At 42.5% G+C, this 16,729-nt stretch overlaps 2 protein-coding genes and 1 long non-coding RNA gene across 6 annotated transcripts in view; 2 read left to right on the top strand and 1 right to left on the bottom strand.

Annotated features, from left to right (window-relative positions):
* The window catches only part of niban2a (niban apoptosis regulator 2a), a 43,492-nt gene extending 41,413 nt beyond the window's left edge, over positions 1 to 2,079 (bottom strand). The window contains exon 1 of one of the 2 annotated variants that reach the window (XM_088356230.1): positions 1,629 to 2,079. In XM_088356230.1, coding sequence (XP_088212356.1) covers positions 1,629 to 1,683 — 55 coding nt within the window. In that variant the 5' untranslated portion in view covers positions 1,684 to 2,079. Of the gene's footprint in view, positions 1 to 1,122; positions 1,362 to 1,628 lie in introns of those variants that run through there. The other variant, XM_088356231.1, reaches the window with a different exon arrangement.
* On the top strand, positions 1,322 to 2,503 carry LOC148351075 (uncharacterized). Of its 2 annotated transcripts, XR_015853060.1 has the most exons (4): positions 1,322 to 1,508; positions 1,660 to 1,799; positions 1,882 to 2,086; positions 2,167 to 2,503. It is a non-coding gene; the product is annotated as an uncharacterized LOC148351075 (long non-coding RNA). The 2 variants fall into 2 exon arrangements; XR_015853059.1 differs by lacking the exon at positions 2,167 to 2,503 and having other exon boundaries at positions 1,325 to 1,508; positions 1,882 to 2,142.
* An 8,245-nt stretch (positions 2,504 to 10,748) lies between these two features.
* The window catches only part of stxbp1a (syntaxin binding protein 1a), a 50,275-nt gene continuing 44,294 nt past the window's right edge, over positions 10,749 to 16,729 (top strand). Inside the window, exon 1 of one of the 2 annotated variants that reach the window (XM_088356199.1) lies at positions 10,749 to 10,900. In XM_088356199.1, the coding sequence (XP_088212325.1) occupies positions 10,864 to 10,900 (37 nt within the window). In that variant the 5' untranslated portion in view covers positions 10,749 to 10,863. The remainder of the gene's footprint in view (positions 10,901 to 16,729) is intronic. The other variant, XM_088356200.1, reaches the window with a different exon arrangement.

Here is a 16,729-nt window from a genome sequence, read left to right as displayed (position 1 = left end):
TCTCCTTTGGGAAAGCTACTCATTACGTCTGGGAAGAAGGCCCATAGCAGAAGGAAACTGTAAGGTTGAACAGAAAAAACGTTGCTGCTAGAAAGTAATGCTATTGTCGTGGCGGTGACACATGCTGGGAATAAATAATTTTATCTGCTTTTTTGTTTTCATTCATTTCAAACCATTACGAAAATAAAGACAAACATCACAGGCTTTTCATAGATCTCACTTGAGTTGGTAAAGTGTGGTGACGAGATCGTTCCGGTGTAAAACTGCATTCACTCAACTGTTAAGAATAAACCATTTAAGACATTTAATGCCAAATGTAAATGGTCTGCATTTACATAGCACTTTTCAAGTCACTGTAGACCTCCCAAAACGCATTTACAATGTGCTTCGCACTTACCCATTCATACACACTTGCACGCCGATAGCAGCGTCAGCCATGCAAGGCAACTACTTGCTTATCGGGGGCATTAGGGACTCAGTGTCTTGCCCAAGGACACTGCGATATATTTTTCCCATTGTTTGTGAACAAATGTTTAATGCTTAGAAACTATCACTTGTCATGCATGATACTGAAAAAACTACAGTGAGCTCAAAAATCCAACTCGACATTCTTTTACTGATCCGATGTTCTGAAATTCTACCCAAGATGAAAACCTGCAGGTTTTCATCTGACATATAATAATAATAATAATAATTTCCTTTGTATTGTCATTCTTTGTAACAATGTACACAGAACGAAATGTCGATACACCTGACCCGTTGTAGCGAGCCGATGCAGCCGCAGCCAATGTGCCTTTGAAAGCGCTAAACACATTCAGTTGAATGCAAAGACTACTTCATATTTTTGTTGTTGTTTAGCCTGATTTAAATCGTTCACTGCTTCAAAACACAGTTTTCTTGCATTGCTTTTAAGCATTGCATGTTTTGTTGACCATCGGTATGTATGTATGTATGTATGTATGTATGTCAACCCCTGTTTTATACCATCAGTAAAACCTATATTAATTCTGAGTTTCAGTCTTGCTGGTTTTACTTGATTATATAAAAAAAAAACTGCTGTCAGATCAGACTAGAATAGGACGTCTCAACGGTGTAGGACGTTGAGGCAGAACACCAACCCACCTGAAAACCGAAAGTCTGGATCGGGTCCCTGAGCCAAACTGAGTTTGAACATCCCTGGCCTAGACTTTGCATATATTACAGATTGAATAATATAAAATGTTACTATGGCCATTGTTTTACCTGCGAGCCACATGTGCGCATGAAAAAGACATATTGGGCTCGCGAGCCACACGTTCCCGACCCCTCTAGCAAAAGGAAATCGTATGATCAAACAGAGGGGAAAAGGGACGCTGCTAAAATATGATGCTATAATCGTGACGGTGACGCTTGCTGGGTATTAATAATGTCGACTTCCTTTACGGCATCAGTTTGGGCTGCCATTTGTTTTGGACAACATCCGCAGAAATGTTTCAATTATTTAGGTGGGGGAAAAAGGTCCAAAAATGGTGCGTTTGATCTGCTCGCACCGTAGGCTGCAATTACCGATACCTCAAACAAAATGTCGTTCCTGGTTGTTTCGGCTTGTCCCAGTTTGAGTGTTATTAAGGCACTCCCACGTCTCATACCTGCAATCATCTCTCGCTTTCCTTCATCCAGGTGAGAAGAAACCACGTCCCCCATGGTGGCAGTTGAACCTCCAACGACTCGTTCAAAATCCGAATAGCGAGCGAGCGCGTCAAAGCAGGCTGGAGTGAGACAAGATTCCCTCTTTGTGGCACAATTATTCGACCTCAAAGGCGAGGCGAAAGTCCCCAGGAGAGTGTGGCGGCTGTTGGGTTGTTCTGTCGGTCTTTTCTAAGGTTCTGTTCCGATTTCTAGGCGAAAGTGACAACACCCTGGTAGCGGGCGGGGCGAAGGAGGAGGAGAAGAAGGAGATGGTAACCGTTCGGCTTCTGAAAGACGGAACACACCTTCTTGAATACAGATGTGTCGTTCAAGAACAATGCGGCTCTGTAGGCAGGCTCTAGGAGTCGGCTCTCCATCAATCAAGGGCCGGTCCCTTCAAGGCGCTTTCCCCCCTCTTGTGATAGATTAATATGTTTTTTTATGGATGTTGACTTTAAAGGTATTCCAAACATATGTGATCTGTTTTTTTTTGTATAGCCCTTCATCACAAGAAGTCTCAAAGGGCTGCACAGCAACAGACTAATTGCAAACTACAGACTATTATTACACCATCCTCGGATCTAAAACCTACATGAGGGCAAGGAAAATTTTAAAAACCTCAGCCTCAGGAAAAGGAAGAAACTATGAGAAGCGACTGCACATGGGGTAATCCCCCTTCCAGCATGACAAGGCTACAATGGATGTTGCATTCACAAACAATAAAAATAAATAATAAGATAATTAAAGTATAATATAAAAGAAAGAAAACAAAAAAAAAGGATGACCAAGTATGCAACGTATGTTGCATTAATAACTACAATAACAAAATAAAATAAATAATTAAAGTACAACATCAGCCCTAAATTGCATATTGCTTATTTCTCCTAGGAGAAATTGTAACTTTGCTTATCTGGTCGCTGGGGGACTTGTGACCGTTTTGTCCAAGTTAAGTGCTTTGACGTCCAAAAGCTGTAGGGGATACGTTTACCTGCCACAGTTATGGCGTGTGTTCCTGCTTTGCTTTTGCCTCCTTTAATGTAGGCTATTGTGGCTTTTCTTTTGTTTTTTGCTGTGTGAGTCGCAGTTGGCATACTTTTGACCATCTAGCTCCCCGTTAGCGTTGGAGCTGCCAAGGTCTTTCCTATAATGTTTGCTCCCAGTTGTCGCTCGTTGGCTGCCTACAGTGTGTTGTCTGGACGGCTACCCTGGTGTTAGCTGCGTTTTTACTGTGTTCCTTGGTTCGTTAATACCCGCCTGGCTTCACATTTGTCGCCCTTGCCGTTGCTGCCTTTCGTTGTTGGTCCAGGTTAGCCTGGTTGCTCACTGCCTGTTTTTTTGGGTTGACCAGCCTCACGTTTTCCCGATGAGGCTGCAGCCTCCTTTTAATTATTGTTCCCGGTAAGCCCCCCGTTGGCGGCTCTCTGTTTTTTTTCTTTTTACATTTAGCCCCTTTTTGACTCGCTTGCTCTTTGTCCATCCATCCATCCATCCATTTATTGTCTTCCGCTTATCCGAGGTCAGGTCGCGGGGGCAGCAGCGTTAAAAGGGAAGCCCAGACGTCCCTATCCCCAGCCACCTCCTGCAGCTCATCCGACGGGACCCCCAGGCGTTCCCAAGCCAGCCGAGAGACATAGTCTCCTGGGTCGTCCCCGGGGCCTCCTGCCGGTGGGACATGCCCGGAACACCTCCCGAGGGAGGCGCCCAGGAGGCATCCTTATTAGATGCCCGAGACACCTCAACTGGCTCTTCTCAATGCGGAGGAGCAGTCGCTCTACACCGAGTCCCTCCGGATGACTGAGCTTCTCACCTCATCTCTAAGGGAGAACCCAGCCACCCTGCGGAGGAAACTCATTTCGGCCACTTGTATCCGGATCATGTTCTTTCGGTCATGACCCAAAGTTCATGACCATAGGTGAGGGTAGGAACGTAGATCGACCGGTAGATCGAGAGCTTTGCCTTTCGGCTCAGCTCCCTCTTCACCACAACAGACCGGGTCCGAATGACGGCAGACGCTGCACCGACCCGTCTGTCGATCTCCCGTTCCATCCTACCCTCACTCGTGAACAAGACCCCAAGATACTTGAACTCCTCCACTTGGGGCAAGACCTCCTCCCCGACCTGGAGGGAGCATACCGCCCTTTTCCGACTGAGAACCATGGCCTCGGACTTGGAGGTGCTGATCCTCATCCCGGCCGCTTCACACTTGGCTGCGAATCGCTCCTGCGAGAGCTGAAGATCACGGCCTGAGGAAGCCAACAGCACCACTTCATCTGCAAGAAGCAGTGACGCAATGCTGAGGCCCCCAAACCGGACTCCATCCCGCCAAGGCTGCGCCTAGAAAATCTGTCCATAAAAATTATGAACAGAATCGGTGACAAAGGGCAGCCCTGGCGGAGCCCAACCCTCACCGGGAACGAATCCGACTTACTGCCGGCAATGCGGACCAGACTCTGGCACCGGGCATACAGGGACCGCACAGCCCGGACAAGACTGTGCGGTACCCCATACTCCCGAAGCACCCCCCACAGGGCCTCCCGAGGAACATGGTCGAATGCCTTCTCCAAGTCCACAAAACACATGTAGACCGGACAGGCAAACTCCCATGCACCCTCAAAGACCTTGCAGAGTGTATAGAGCTGGTCCAGTGTTCCACGGCCAGGACGAAAACCACACTGTTCCTCCTGAATCCGAGATTCGACTTCCTGGCGGACCCTCCTCTCCAGTACCCCTGAATAGACCTTACCAGGGAGGCTAAGATGTGTGATTCCCCTGTAGTTGGAACACACTCTCCGGTCCCCCTTCTTAAAGACGGGAACCACCACCCCAGTCTGCCAGTTCAGAGGCACTGTCCCCGATGCCCACGCGATGTTGCAGAGGCGTGTCAACCATGACACGCCCACAACATCCAGAGCCTTAATGAAATCGACCCCCGGGGCCCCCGGGAGTTTTTTGACCACCTTTGTGACTTCAACCCCAGTAATACGAGAGCCCAACCCAGAGTCCTCAGGCTCTGCTTCCCCAGAGGAAGACGTGTCGGTGGGATTGAGGAGGTCTTCAAAGTACTGCGCCCACCGATTCACAACGTCCCGGGTCGAGGTCAGCAGCGCCCCATCGGCACTATACAGTGTCGATGGCACACCGCTCTTGAACAAGTGAATAGCTGGACATTGTTTGATCTCGTCTTGTAAATTGTTCCAAAGTTTGACTCCACACACAGACACACACATACTTTTCCTGGTAGTTTTCACTTTTGGGATTATGAATTTACCCGCCTCTTAAGTTATATTTTCCCTCTTTCCGAATGAATAATTTTTGGATGTTTTTTATGCTATGGATGATGTCTTCTACTGCATCAATAATAGCCATTGTTGCTGATCTTTTTGCTCTAAAACCATATTGGCTTTCACATACCTGTCAACCTCCACTACTCCATGCCCGTACAAACTGTCGTATTTTCCCGTACAAAATACAAAATAATCGTACACCATTTCCTTTTTTTAGGAATGATGCATGACGGGAAATTCAGATTCAGATTCAGATTCAGATCTACTTTATTGTCATTCTAGTACACGTGTATACAGAACGAAATGTCGATACATCTGACCCGCGCAGTTTCCTCGAATGTACAGATATAAGTAAAAGTTGTATTGTATTATGGCTACGTATAGTATTTTACCATAATGCCGATAGTGCAAGAGGAGTAGCTAACCAGATGTGCAAAATAGGGCAGTCAGGTTAACAAGTCAGGTAAACAGTAACAGTAACACTGTAACAATAACGCTGTAAGTACAATAGTGCAGAGAGCAAATGTGCAAGGAGTGGCAATCTATAAAGAACTGCCAGTAGTGCAAAAAGTCAGATTAGCTGCCGTTTAGATTTAGGTTAACTATATGTTAGATTGACCATTTAACAGTCTAATGGCCAGGGGGACTAGACTACTGCGGAACCTGGTGGTCCTGCACCGCACACTGCAGTACCTCTTCCCAGAGGCTAGCAGAGTGAACAGTCCATGATGGGGGTAAGAGGGGTCCCCGATAATGTTCTTAGCATGGGATAGGCAGCGCTTCTGGCCAATGTCCTGAATGGAGGGAAGTGTAGTCCCGATTATTTTCTCTGCTGTCCTCGTTACCCTCCTCACGCTACCCCAGTCGGTAGCGCTGCAGCCTCCACACCACACAGAGATACAGCTGGTCAGGATACTCTCTATGGTGCCCCTGTAGAATGTGATGAGGGAGGGTGGGGGCAGGTGGGCTCTCCTCATCCTCCGCAGGAAGTACAGGCGCTGCTGTGCCCTCTTAACCAGTGATGCAGTGTTTACGGACCAGGTGAGTTTGTTTGTAATGTGCACCCCTAGGAACTTGATACTGCTGACAACCTCCACAGCCTTGTTGTTGACGCAAAGTGGGGCATGGTTGGGCTGGTTTTTCCTAAAGTCGACAATGATCTCTTTAGTTTTGTCAACATTCAGGACCAGGCTGTTGTCCCTGCACCAGGCCACCAACTGCTCCACCTCCTCTCTGTAGGCCAGGTCGTTGTCGTCCCTGATGAGGCCCACCACTGTTGTGTCGTCAGCATACTTCACGATGTGGTTTGTGGCGGACCTAGGGACGCAGTCGTGTGTCATCAAGGTGAACAGCAAGGGGCTCAGGACACAGCCTTGGGGGGAGCCCGTGCTGAGGTAGATGACATCTGAGATGTGCTGACCTATCCGCACTGATTGGGGTCTGTCACTGAGGAAGTCCAGCAGCCAGTTCCGCAGGGGGGTGTTGAAACCCAGGAGTCTCATTTTGTCTACCAGATGTTGTGGGATGATGGTGTTGAATGCTGAACTGAAGTCCAGGAACAGCATCCGCACATGGGTGTTCTTCTCCTCTAGGTGTGTCAGGCTCAGGTGAAGCGCAGAGGAGATGGCATCCCTGGTGGAGCGGTTTGTCCGGTAGGCAAACTGAAAGGGGTCGAACGAGGAGGGGAAACTGGAGGTGATGTGCTCTTTAACCAGTCTCTCAAAGCACTTCATTATGATAGGAGTCAGTGCAACGGGCCGGTAATCGTTGAATGATAAGATCTGGGGTTTCTTTGGCACAGGCGGCAGACACATGCGCACATTAGCATCAAACCGCTCGCTTCGTTTGCAACGAAAAAAAAACTTCACTGTAAACACTCGTCACCTCTTTGGCTAACTTACATGTAAAACGATATGGTGACTGTCTTGCTAAAATGCTGATTCTCCTCCTATGTAGTCAAGGCCCACTATTACAACCCCAATACACGTGTCTTCAAAATGCATTATCTCGGCAAATAATTGATAAATATAAAGCGTATGTATATATGTATATGTATATGTATATATATATATATATATGTATATGTATATATATATATATATATATATATATATATATATATATCCATCCATTATCTGCACCGCTTATCCTCAGTAGGGTCGAAGGGGCCTGGAGCCCATCCCAGCTATCTTCAGGCAGTGGGCAGGGGACACCCTGAACTGGTTGCCAGCTAATCGCAGGGCACATAGGGACAGACAATTCGCTCGCTAATTCACACATAGGGGCATTTTGGATCGGCCAATTAACCTAACATGCATGTTTTTGGAATGTGGGAGGAAACTGGAATGGCCGGAGGAAACCCACGCAAGCACGGGGAGAACATGCAAACTCCACACATGAGGTTTGATCTCATGACCTCAGAACTGTGCCGCACACGTGCTAACCACTGCGCCGCCATGCTGCCCTACATACATATATATATATATATATATATATATATAAACACAGGTATAGATATTATATATTATCAGGTATAAACCTGTCTTGTTTCTATTTTCCTTCTCTTATCAGAGCCAAACCCCCCACCCTTTTTAAAATTTCTTTTTTAAAACTTGTCCCTTTTTCATTTTCGTTTTCTCCATCAATTTTAAGTCATTTTACACATCGTGTTCGGCAACAGTGTGTAATATGTGGACTAAAGCAACATAAACAATCTTGATAGCTGTAGAGGAGGCAAAAGAGACAGCTCTTTTAAGTGAGTCGAGCCCAAAAAGCCGGTTCTCTGATAAGAGCCGGAATTACCATCACTATTTTGGAAGCCATCACTGGTCGGACGTGTCTGGGTGTGGCCACGACCTGTTCGATCGCTCCACAACAATCAATGAATGACTATATCGTGCATCAATATTGTTTGAAGATCGAGGCCGCAAATACAACCTATATGAGGTGTTAGGAGGCTACTTCCTGCTTGCTTTACTATCCATAGACCTAACTGCATGCGTTTTACACACACTTTGAGCCAGTCTAATTTTTATTTTGAAAGCAATGTCCTTTCTTTTGTTAAGCTATGATTTATGTAGGCGAGGTTTTTCCTGACAACGCAGAAAGGTACCTACTGCTCCCATGTGGACATTCATGTATATTACAACAACGACGGTACAGTTTCTCCTGTAAAAAAAAACCTCACGAACACACACCTTTCAACGTTCTCAGCCAAATGCTCCACCTAATAAAAATTGTAATTTCTATTATTAGGCAAAAATAAACCTTACAAACTCAACGTAGCACCTATTTACTCGCAGTAAGACAGACTATGTAAAATAAAAACACATAGTTTGTCTAAACGATGTTATTATATTTACAAAAAAACCCCAACACAAACAATCCTCTCAGTATCTCTCTTAGTTCTTTACCCACTTGCAAAAAGTTTAGTTGTGCCTATTATACGTAGCATATCCGAGATTAGGGACGAATCATACCGTAACTATGTTATTATTGTACTTATTTGTTCAATTACTGTTTGAATGAGTTATTAGTGATCAGGTAATTGTGTTTAAAAGCTATTTAGGGTTATCGAGGACAGGAATTGCAACCTTAGTGGAACTGTTTAAATCTAGGCTTAAAATGCACTTCTATTCTATAGCATATTAATAACCTTTATTTTATGTTGACAATATCTCATCTCATTAGCTGCACCGCTTGTCCTCAGTAGGGTCGCGGGGGTGCTGGAGTCCATCCCAGCAATCATCGGGCAGTGGGCAGGGGACACCCTGAACTGGTTGCCAGCCAATCGCAGGGCACACGGGGACAGACAACTCACTCGCTCATTCGCACCTAGGGACAATTTGGACTGGCCAATTCACCTGAAATGCATGTTTTTGGAATGTGGGAGGAAACCGGAGTGCCCGGAGGAAACCCACGCAAGCACGGGGAGAACATACAAACTCCGCACAGGAAGTCTGGAGCTGGATTTGAACCCACGCAGGAGGTTCCCAAGACATGAACTGTGCCGCACATGCGCCAACCACTGCGCCGCCGTGCTGCCATGTTGACAATATCAGTGTATTATTTGTTATTGCATCCATGGGAGATTACCTCATGTGTGATCCCTTCTTGAGGTTTCTTCATTTAACTCATTTTGAGGTTTTTGAGTTTTTCCTTTCCCTTATGTAGGTTTTAGATCAGGGGATGGTGTAATAATAGTCTGTGGTTTGCAATAAGCCCTTTGAGACTGCGGATAAACGGCGCAGATAATGAATGAATGAATATCTAAGTTAACATGTATGACCACCTATTATTACGTGTATGCGCTTATTCTCTTTCCTACATTTGATGTCTTTGGGTAGGTACCTGATTTTGTGGCAAAGGGGGTATTACTTTCACCATGCTTTATTTTTTTAGGTTAACCAATTTGGGGGCGGAAAGCTTTACAATTAAAATTAAAATACAACATCTATCCATTATCTGCACCACTTATCCTCAGTAGGGTCGCAGGAGTGCCTGAGCCCATCCCAGCTGTCTATGGGCAGTGGGCAGGGGACACCCTGAACAGAGACAGACAACTCACTCGCTCATTTACACCTAGGGACAATTTGGACCGGCCAATTAACCTGACATGCGTGTTTTCGCAATGTGGGAGGAAACCAGAGTGCCCGGAGTAAACCCACACAAGCACTGGGAGAACATGCAAACTCCATACAGGACGATTTGATCCCATGACCTCAGAACTGTTCTTTGAGCCCTGTTACATGAATGTTAAATTTAAAAATAGCCGTGTGAATTCAAATGCACGGTTGTAAAGATAAAAAACATACCTGCCAACCTCGGCCAATCGCTCCACTTAATAAAGAAACAGTATGTATTATTTAGCGACTCCTATTGTTTAAAAACGCCATTCATTGAAGAAAAAAATATTTTGATTTACATGAACTTTCATATGAAATGCATTTTCTGGATAGTTGTTGAGAAATAAGCATTTAGTTGTCCTTTTCCTCTTTTTTTATTGCTTTTTTGTATTTTTTTCTTCTTGAGACTTTACTTTACTCTATTTGCTTCTGTTTTTCCTTCTTTCTTACTTTCCTTTTATTCCTTTTAATTCTTCCGTCCTGTTCCTCGTTTTTCTCATTTTAAATTTTTTCTTTTATTTCTTTGTTGTCTTTTATTATGCTTTATTCTTATTTTGCCTTTTTATTTCCTATTTTTTTGTTCTTTTGTCTTTGTTTTCTGTTGTAGTTTTCTTCTTTATTTTATTCTTTTTTTGCTCACAAAAGGCTGAGAATGTGTATTTCCGTACTTTGTTCTCTTCCCTGTGTGTTTCAGCACTCGTTTTTCCACCTCACTATACAATACAACGACATCTAGTGGTCAAATATTACACACTGTCCCTTTTGTGGTTGCAATTCCCCTTATTAAGCGCTAATACAACTTACAAACACAACATTGCACCTGTGTATTCACATCAATACAGACTATGTAGGCACAATACACGCTAATAAACAAATACTTGGTCGAGGATAACGTTTGCCCGTGTGCCGCAACGATATTAGCTATTTACGATGACGTTGCCCTCTACTAAAAGTGACCGAGACGACCCGGATTAGGGAATTGGCAAAATGTTATCGGTCCAATTAAAAAAAAAACGAGTTCTTTCCCGTACAAAAATTGTAATACGGCGTTCACAGTTTGACATTTTCAAAAACGTGTAAAATACGGGGGAAACACATAAAATGGCAGATATGCGCAAAGGAATAGACCAAACGCCACAGTGCACGCCAGGCGGAAGGATACATTTTGACTTCTCCTTGCAAAGGGTCCTTCGCAATGATGGGAGGAGGTAAACGCCTGGAAGAGGAGGGGGAGTAAAAGGAGGACTAGAGGGAGAGAAGCATTCGACCCAACACTCGGCACCATCATGGCACCTATTGGATTAAAAGCTGTAGTCGGAGAGAGTAAGATTATTTTATTACTCACAATTAGCCTTAATGACCAACATGCGTGGTTTCTGTTTAAGCGTAAATGTACTTCTTGTTGTTTTTGTGGAGCAACTGTAATGGATGCAAATGGTCGAGAAAGATGAGGATGAAGGCGGTGCTGTGACCGTATCGCTGTAATTGCTGTGAATTGCAGTGAAAGTGCTGTAGGTAACCTGCAGGATTCTGGCTGTTTGCTGCGCCTATGCGCAAATGTCAATTCGGTTTTCAACGATAATTTTCGATACCATATTTGACGCGGTGGACAAATTGCCTGGAGCAAATATGCACGCCCTTTTAGTCTTTATTAACGTATAGTTTGGTGATAGTGGCAGCATCACTGCGTACACTGAATATTGACTGTCTAAAACGAGCTCCTTGTATTAGGATTTACCAATTCTATTGATCACAGTGTTATTTAAAATAGATCCTCAAAGGTTTGTGTTTTCAGCAGTGCCTCACCCCTGATGGAGGATGTGCTGCTTGCGATAAATAGTCTTCGCAACCAAAGGCTGATGCAAGCTTTGCTCTGTGCTGTACCTTTATGGCGGATGATATCCAAAACCATTTATTGCGAGCTCCATCTAACATTTCCCATTTATTGATACAACTAATCTGGAGCAGATTTCACACCCAATCCCAATTTAGAGTTTCTATTCCAGTGAGATGATACAGTCACTTAGTTTTTGCTTGTGAGTGTGTTGCTTATGGAGGCCTAAAAATGGAGGCGCAGTTTACTTCTCTTTTTGTTTCATGGATGCAGGTATCAGTGAGATATCTCTTGATAGTTTAGACCATGGGCGTAACCAGTCCGTTTTGAGTGTGCCCAAGCACCCCTAAATTCAACTCAAGCCCCCCCAATGACCAAAATCGCAAATCATCGTATGCAATGGGTATCAAACCCGAGGCACAGCACGGAGAGCGATGACACTTAACCAAGCGCAATGTAGATGACATGCAAAAAGGCATTTTATCTAATGATCACACTAAGTTAGAGAATGGAGAAAACAGAAAGTCATCCAGAAAAACATAAATAAACGCCAAATCCGATTCATCACCAACTACACCAAAGGTTTGTTTACTTTGTCGTGTTTTCTTGTGTTTATTTAAATTTTTAGGACGACTTTCGGTTTACTTCATTCTCTAACATTCATTTCTTGCACCGTGAGTAGAAATAGTGTGACAACGAGGTATATCGGAATGTCTTTTTGCATTTTTTTCACTAGTATTCTAGCTGTTAGGTTTTCTTATTACCATTGCTGCAACCTGAATAAGATTACCAATTCATATCCAAGACCATTTATTTTGTGTTTACTCGGAGAGGATGCTATAGTCAAGTAGTTTCTGTTGGTGTGCGTGTGTTTGGCTTATGGAGGCCTAAAAATAGAGGTGTTCTTTTCTCTTCTTGCTCCATGTATGCTGATATCGGTGATCCGTTTTTGGTTTAGGCATTATGTTGTTTCTATCTTAACGTACCCTTACAAGTCGAAAACCTGAATTAGCCCCATTTGACAATATTTATGTTCTTAAATTATGCGGTTTAATTTACCGCTTTTTTCGGACTATAAGTAGAGCTCTGCATCAAGGTCGCTGTAGGAACTGGATTATTCCTTTGATCTTGACTATAGACTCATGAACTCTGAGAAACCAGTAATACTTATGGATTTGGCATTCCCTGAATTGGAAAACATCAGAATTGTGTTTTCTCTGCTCGTTATTTTACTTTATTTTTTTTTATTTGCGTATTTGATGAACTTTATATGGCACACCTAAAAACCCTATACTTGCCAGAAATTTGAGATTGGGCATTTTACTATTCTTCTACTAAGGTACTTGTGCAATGATAGGTCAATTGATAAACATCGCTGACCCAAGTCGCAAGCCATTCCCTGTAGGAGAATGCAACAGGAGTTAAACCTGAGTAGTGACAGTTTTTTGGTTTGGTTTGAACAACTTTATTGACACTCTTAACAGCAACCAAACACGACATAACTTTACCGTTAGACTAACAGTATTGGAGATAACATGTGAAAATGCATTAGGCTTTATCTCATTATCACACTATTTTAGCTCATGGTGCCAGAAACGATTGTTAGAGAAATGAGAAAACAGAACGTCGTCTTGAAAGATATAAATAAACGCATAGTCCGAATCATTATCAGAACACTTTCTGTTTTTTTCATTTCGCCGATATTTGTTTCTGGTTGACGGCTAACATACCCCTTAACCACCAGGGTTTTAGGGGCATCACTTCCTGTGGTGTGTCTTGGGCAAGTACAGCCTGGCGACGCACATCTCATAATTAGGTAAATTTGTACGCCTTTTCGTATGTCTTCTTTATCACTTACGGTCTAGTGGTTATGTTTTGGCACGATCACTGCCACAAGCTGAGTTTGATCACCATTGCATACAATATTTTGCGATTATTGTTAGCAACATTTCTCGATTGGTCGATCATTGCATCAATATAAGCATAAACAAGGTGGAACTTATTATAAATTACTTGCATGAATCTTATGGTTCGGTGTGATTTATATATGAAAATATATATGGAAAAACACAATATTTTTGAAGGTGCTTTATATAATCCGGTGCAACTTGTATTGTAGAATATACAGAAATTGAAAGATGTATGTATGTATGTATGTATGTATGTATGTATGTATGTATGTATGTATGTATGTATGTATGTATGTATGTATGTATGTATGTATGTATGTATGTATGTATGTATGTATGTATGTATGTATGTATGTATGTATGTATGTATGTATGTATGTATGTATGTATGTATGTATGTATGTATGTATGTATGTATGTATGTATGTATGTATGTATGTATGTATGTGTGTATGTGAGTATGTAATGTGTATACCGGAGCCACATCTCCCTCGTGGGAGGTGGTTTGGGTCAAAAACATACACACATTTTTGTTGAAAGTTATAAACCTGAAAACTGAAACACAATGCCTTTTCATGTATTCTGTGCCAATAATGGGTATGGAGGTCAAATTTTTATGAATCCATCAGTGAATAAGTTAAGCAGGACAATCATCTTATTATGAGGTACTTTGTGAGTTCTTTCATAATACATTGTACTTTTCTTTTACTGTATATACAATATGAAGTAACCTTCTGAGGGAGAAACCTACACATGTCTGATTTTCTTGGTGTTTAATTTTCAATTGGCACTTACATATTTATACAACTCAGTCAAGACAGGACTTGAATGTTCAAAACGTATATTCAGAGTGCTGTGAAGACAAAGTACAAAGTACCACAGGTGAGAACCAATAAGCCTGGGATGCAATGGGTGACACCTGAGTTTTGTATTATGGAGGCGAATCTGGGCAGATGGGGTCAAGGGAAGAAAAAATTAGGGTCATTGAACCGTCATGGGTCCTTTCTGCAGCAAAAGATGTACAGTAGACGGTGGGGAGGGGGGGATGTTCAGCGTGCAATAATCCAACCTCCGCTTTCATGAATCAGTATGAGAGAATAGAAGGAAAATGAGGCCAAGTGGCTAGAATCCATTCACTCAGCATTTGCAGCAAAATGTGACTATTAATTATTTTTGTATCTCGGACCTACGTATTGATTGAACTGCAGTTCTCAGTGTTAACTATTGTAAAACCAAAAGGTAAAAAGAAAAGGACCATTCTGGAGGTAGGAGTTTTCATTCCCACCTTCATGATTAGCTTTTGTTTTGAAAAATTCTGATCAATTTTTTCACCTAACTCCAAACCTATAGCTGCACGATTTTTTTCATTGCACTATTGTTACAATGCACTTAAAAGTGAGCGTGTGATTGGTTGTCTGTCTCTCTGTGCCCTGCGACTGGCTGGCAACCAGTTCAGGGTGTCCCCTGCCCACTGCCCGAAGATAGCTGGGATGGGCTCCAGTGGAGAAGATGGATGGATGATAGAAACGCATATATATTTAACCAGATTAATCATTTAATAAATACATTTGTTATCTGCTTTATCGAACATTAAAATAATTATTTGGGGCTAGCCGAATCAATTACTAATCTTTGTATAATACTCACACTATTCTGGGACATAACAGACTTTTATTGCTGTAAAATGGATTTGTATTGTTTTATTTCATTATGACAACTGCTGTCCAATTATTCCTCGTTTGTTACAGGGGTTTCATTCTAAAATGGATCCGTGATAGGCAAAATCCGTGTAGTAAAAAACTTTGCTTTTACAATTATTATACAATTATATACTGTTTTACAAACAGGATTTAAATAACATACTATTTTTACAGGCCCAAGTACTGTACACACACACCTTGAAAAAATAAATAAATAAAAATAGTTAGTTGATTGGAAGGCTGGAGAAAGATAGATAGATAGATAGATAGATAGATAGGTAGATAGATAGATAGATAGATAGATAGACAGATAGATAGATGGATAGATGGATGGATGGATGGATGCATGGATGGATAGATAGATAGATAGATAGATAGATAGATAGATAGATAGATAGATAGGTAGGTATACAGACGGATAGAAAAAACGTAACTACAACTCTCTTTGTATGATTGACGCCAAATTTCATAGTTAAATCTTGGTTCTGAGGTACATTTGGAAAGAAGCCCTTTACAAGCAACAAAAACAAAGCAAAGGATGACGCACATTCTTGAACACCAAACTGCAAAACGACCTTGGAAAAACCACTAAACCATACTCGTCCGGCATGGGTTTGCGCTGCATTGCCTGCAACTCCTCTCTGTCTGTAATTCACACACATTTATACACACATATTAGTACTCTGTAGTAGACACACGCTTGTGCACGGATAGATATGCAGTGGTAGTAAAAAAGCATGCCGACCTGCATGACAGAGATAGTTTTAAAACATTACTTTTTATTATTCTTTTCTGGGATTCTGTGCTGATAACCTTAAATTTGTTGGGTAAAAGGCCTGGTCACACAGCCTTTCATGGGCGTATCGCGGCTGAATCACGGCCAGAAATTTCTGCCCGTGGAGCAGACGCTGTCGGAAGCTTTGAGATCGTGATACAGATGCGATACAGCTGTGGTTTACACGCTGTAAGAAATTCACACGCGGTTGGCCGCGCGAAAAAGTTTTGCGCTTCTCAAAAATTTAGACCACGGGTAACCGCGGGCGGCACAGCGATGCAGCCGCGGTTACCCGCGATAAGGACACGGAACAGTCGCCAGCCAATTTTGCGCATTTTCCACCGCGGGCAACCACGGGCAAAAAAAAAAAATCGCAAAATTTTACCCGCGATACAGACGCGAAAGGCTGTGTGACCGGGCCTTTACATAGGTTAAAATTGTTTGGTATATTATCTTTTTCTTTGTAGATTTCAAAATAGTTTAATGTACGCTTCCTGTGTTTTTCAGTGTGAATATTAATGTCTTGATTTCGATTTAATTCCCCCCTTTTTAAGTCATTCACAATAACACATAATAAATGAGAATGTATGGATTAAACAAAAAAAACAACAACAACCTGAAGAGCCATTTGGGAGCCGGAAGACGCGGCTGTTTATAGCGAGCCAAGCCAAAATAGACAGTTCTCTAAAAAAGAGTCGGAATTCTCATCTTTTCAACGGACCATTCGAGTTAGATGTATTTTTTTAAACTCACTTTATATTGTTTACTGCTGATTGTCATTTGTCATATTGTTTACTGTTTATCTTTGTTGCACTTTAAGTGTAGGATAAATCTGTTACTGGTAAGGTGCAATACATATTACAAGGTTCTATAACACTACTACCTGTCTTTCTCTATTCAACTGACTCAAATACTGTTTGGAAATTAAAATTT

Source organism: Urocampus carinirostris, chromosome 16 (genome assembly GCF_059441175.1).
Source record: "Urocampus carinirostris isolate Australia breed hairy pipefish chromosome 16, RoL_Ucar_1.0, whole genome shotgun sequence".
Lineage (NCBI taxonomy): Eukaryota > Metazoa > Chordata > Actinopteri > Syngnathiformes > Syngnathidae > Urocampus > Urocampus carinirostris.
The sequence above is the reverse complement of the archived record's forward strand: the minus strand, read 5'-3'. Positions and strand labels throughout refer to the sequence as shown.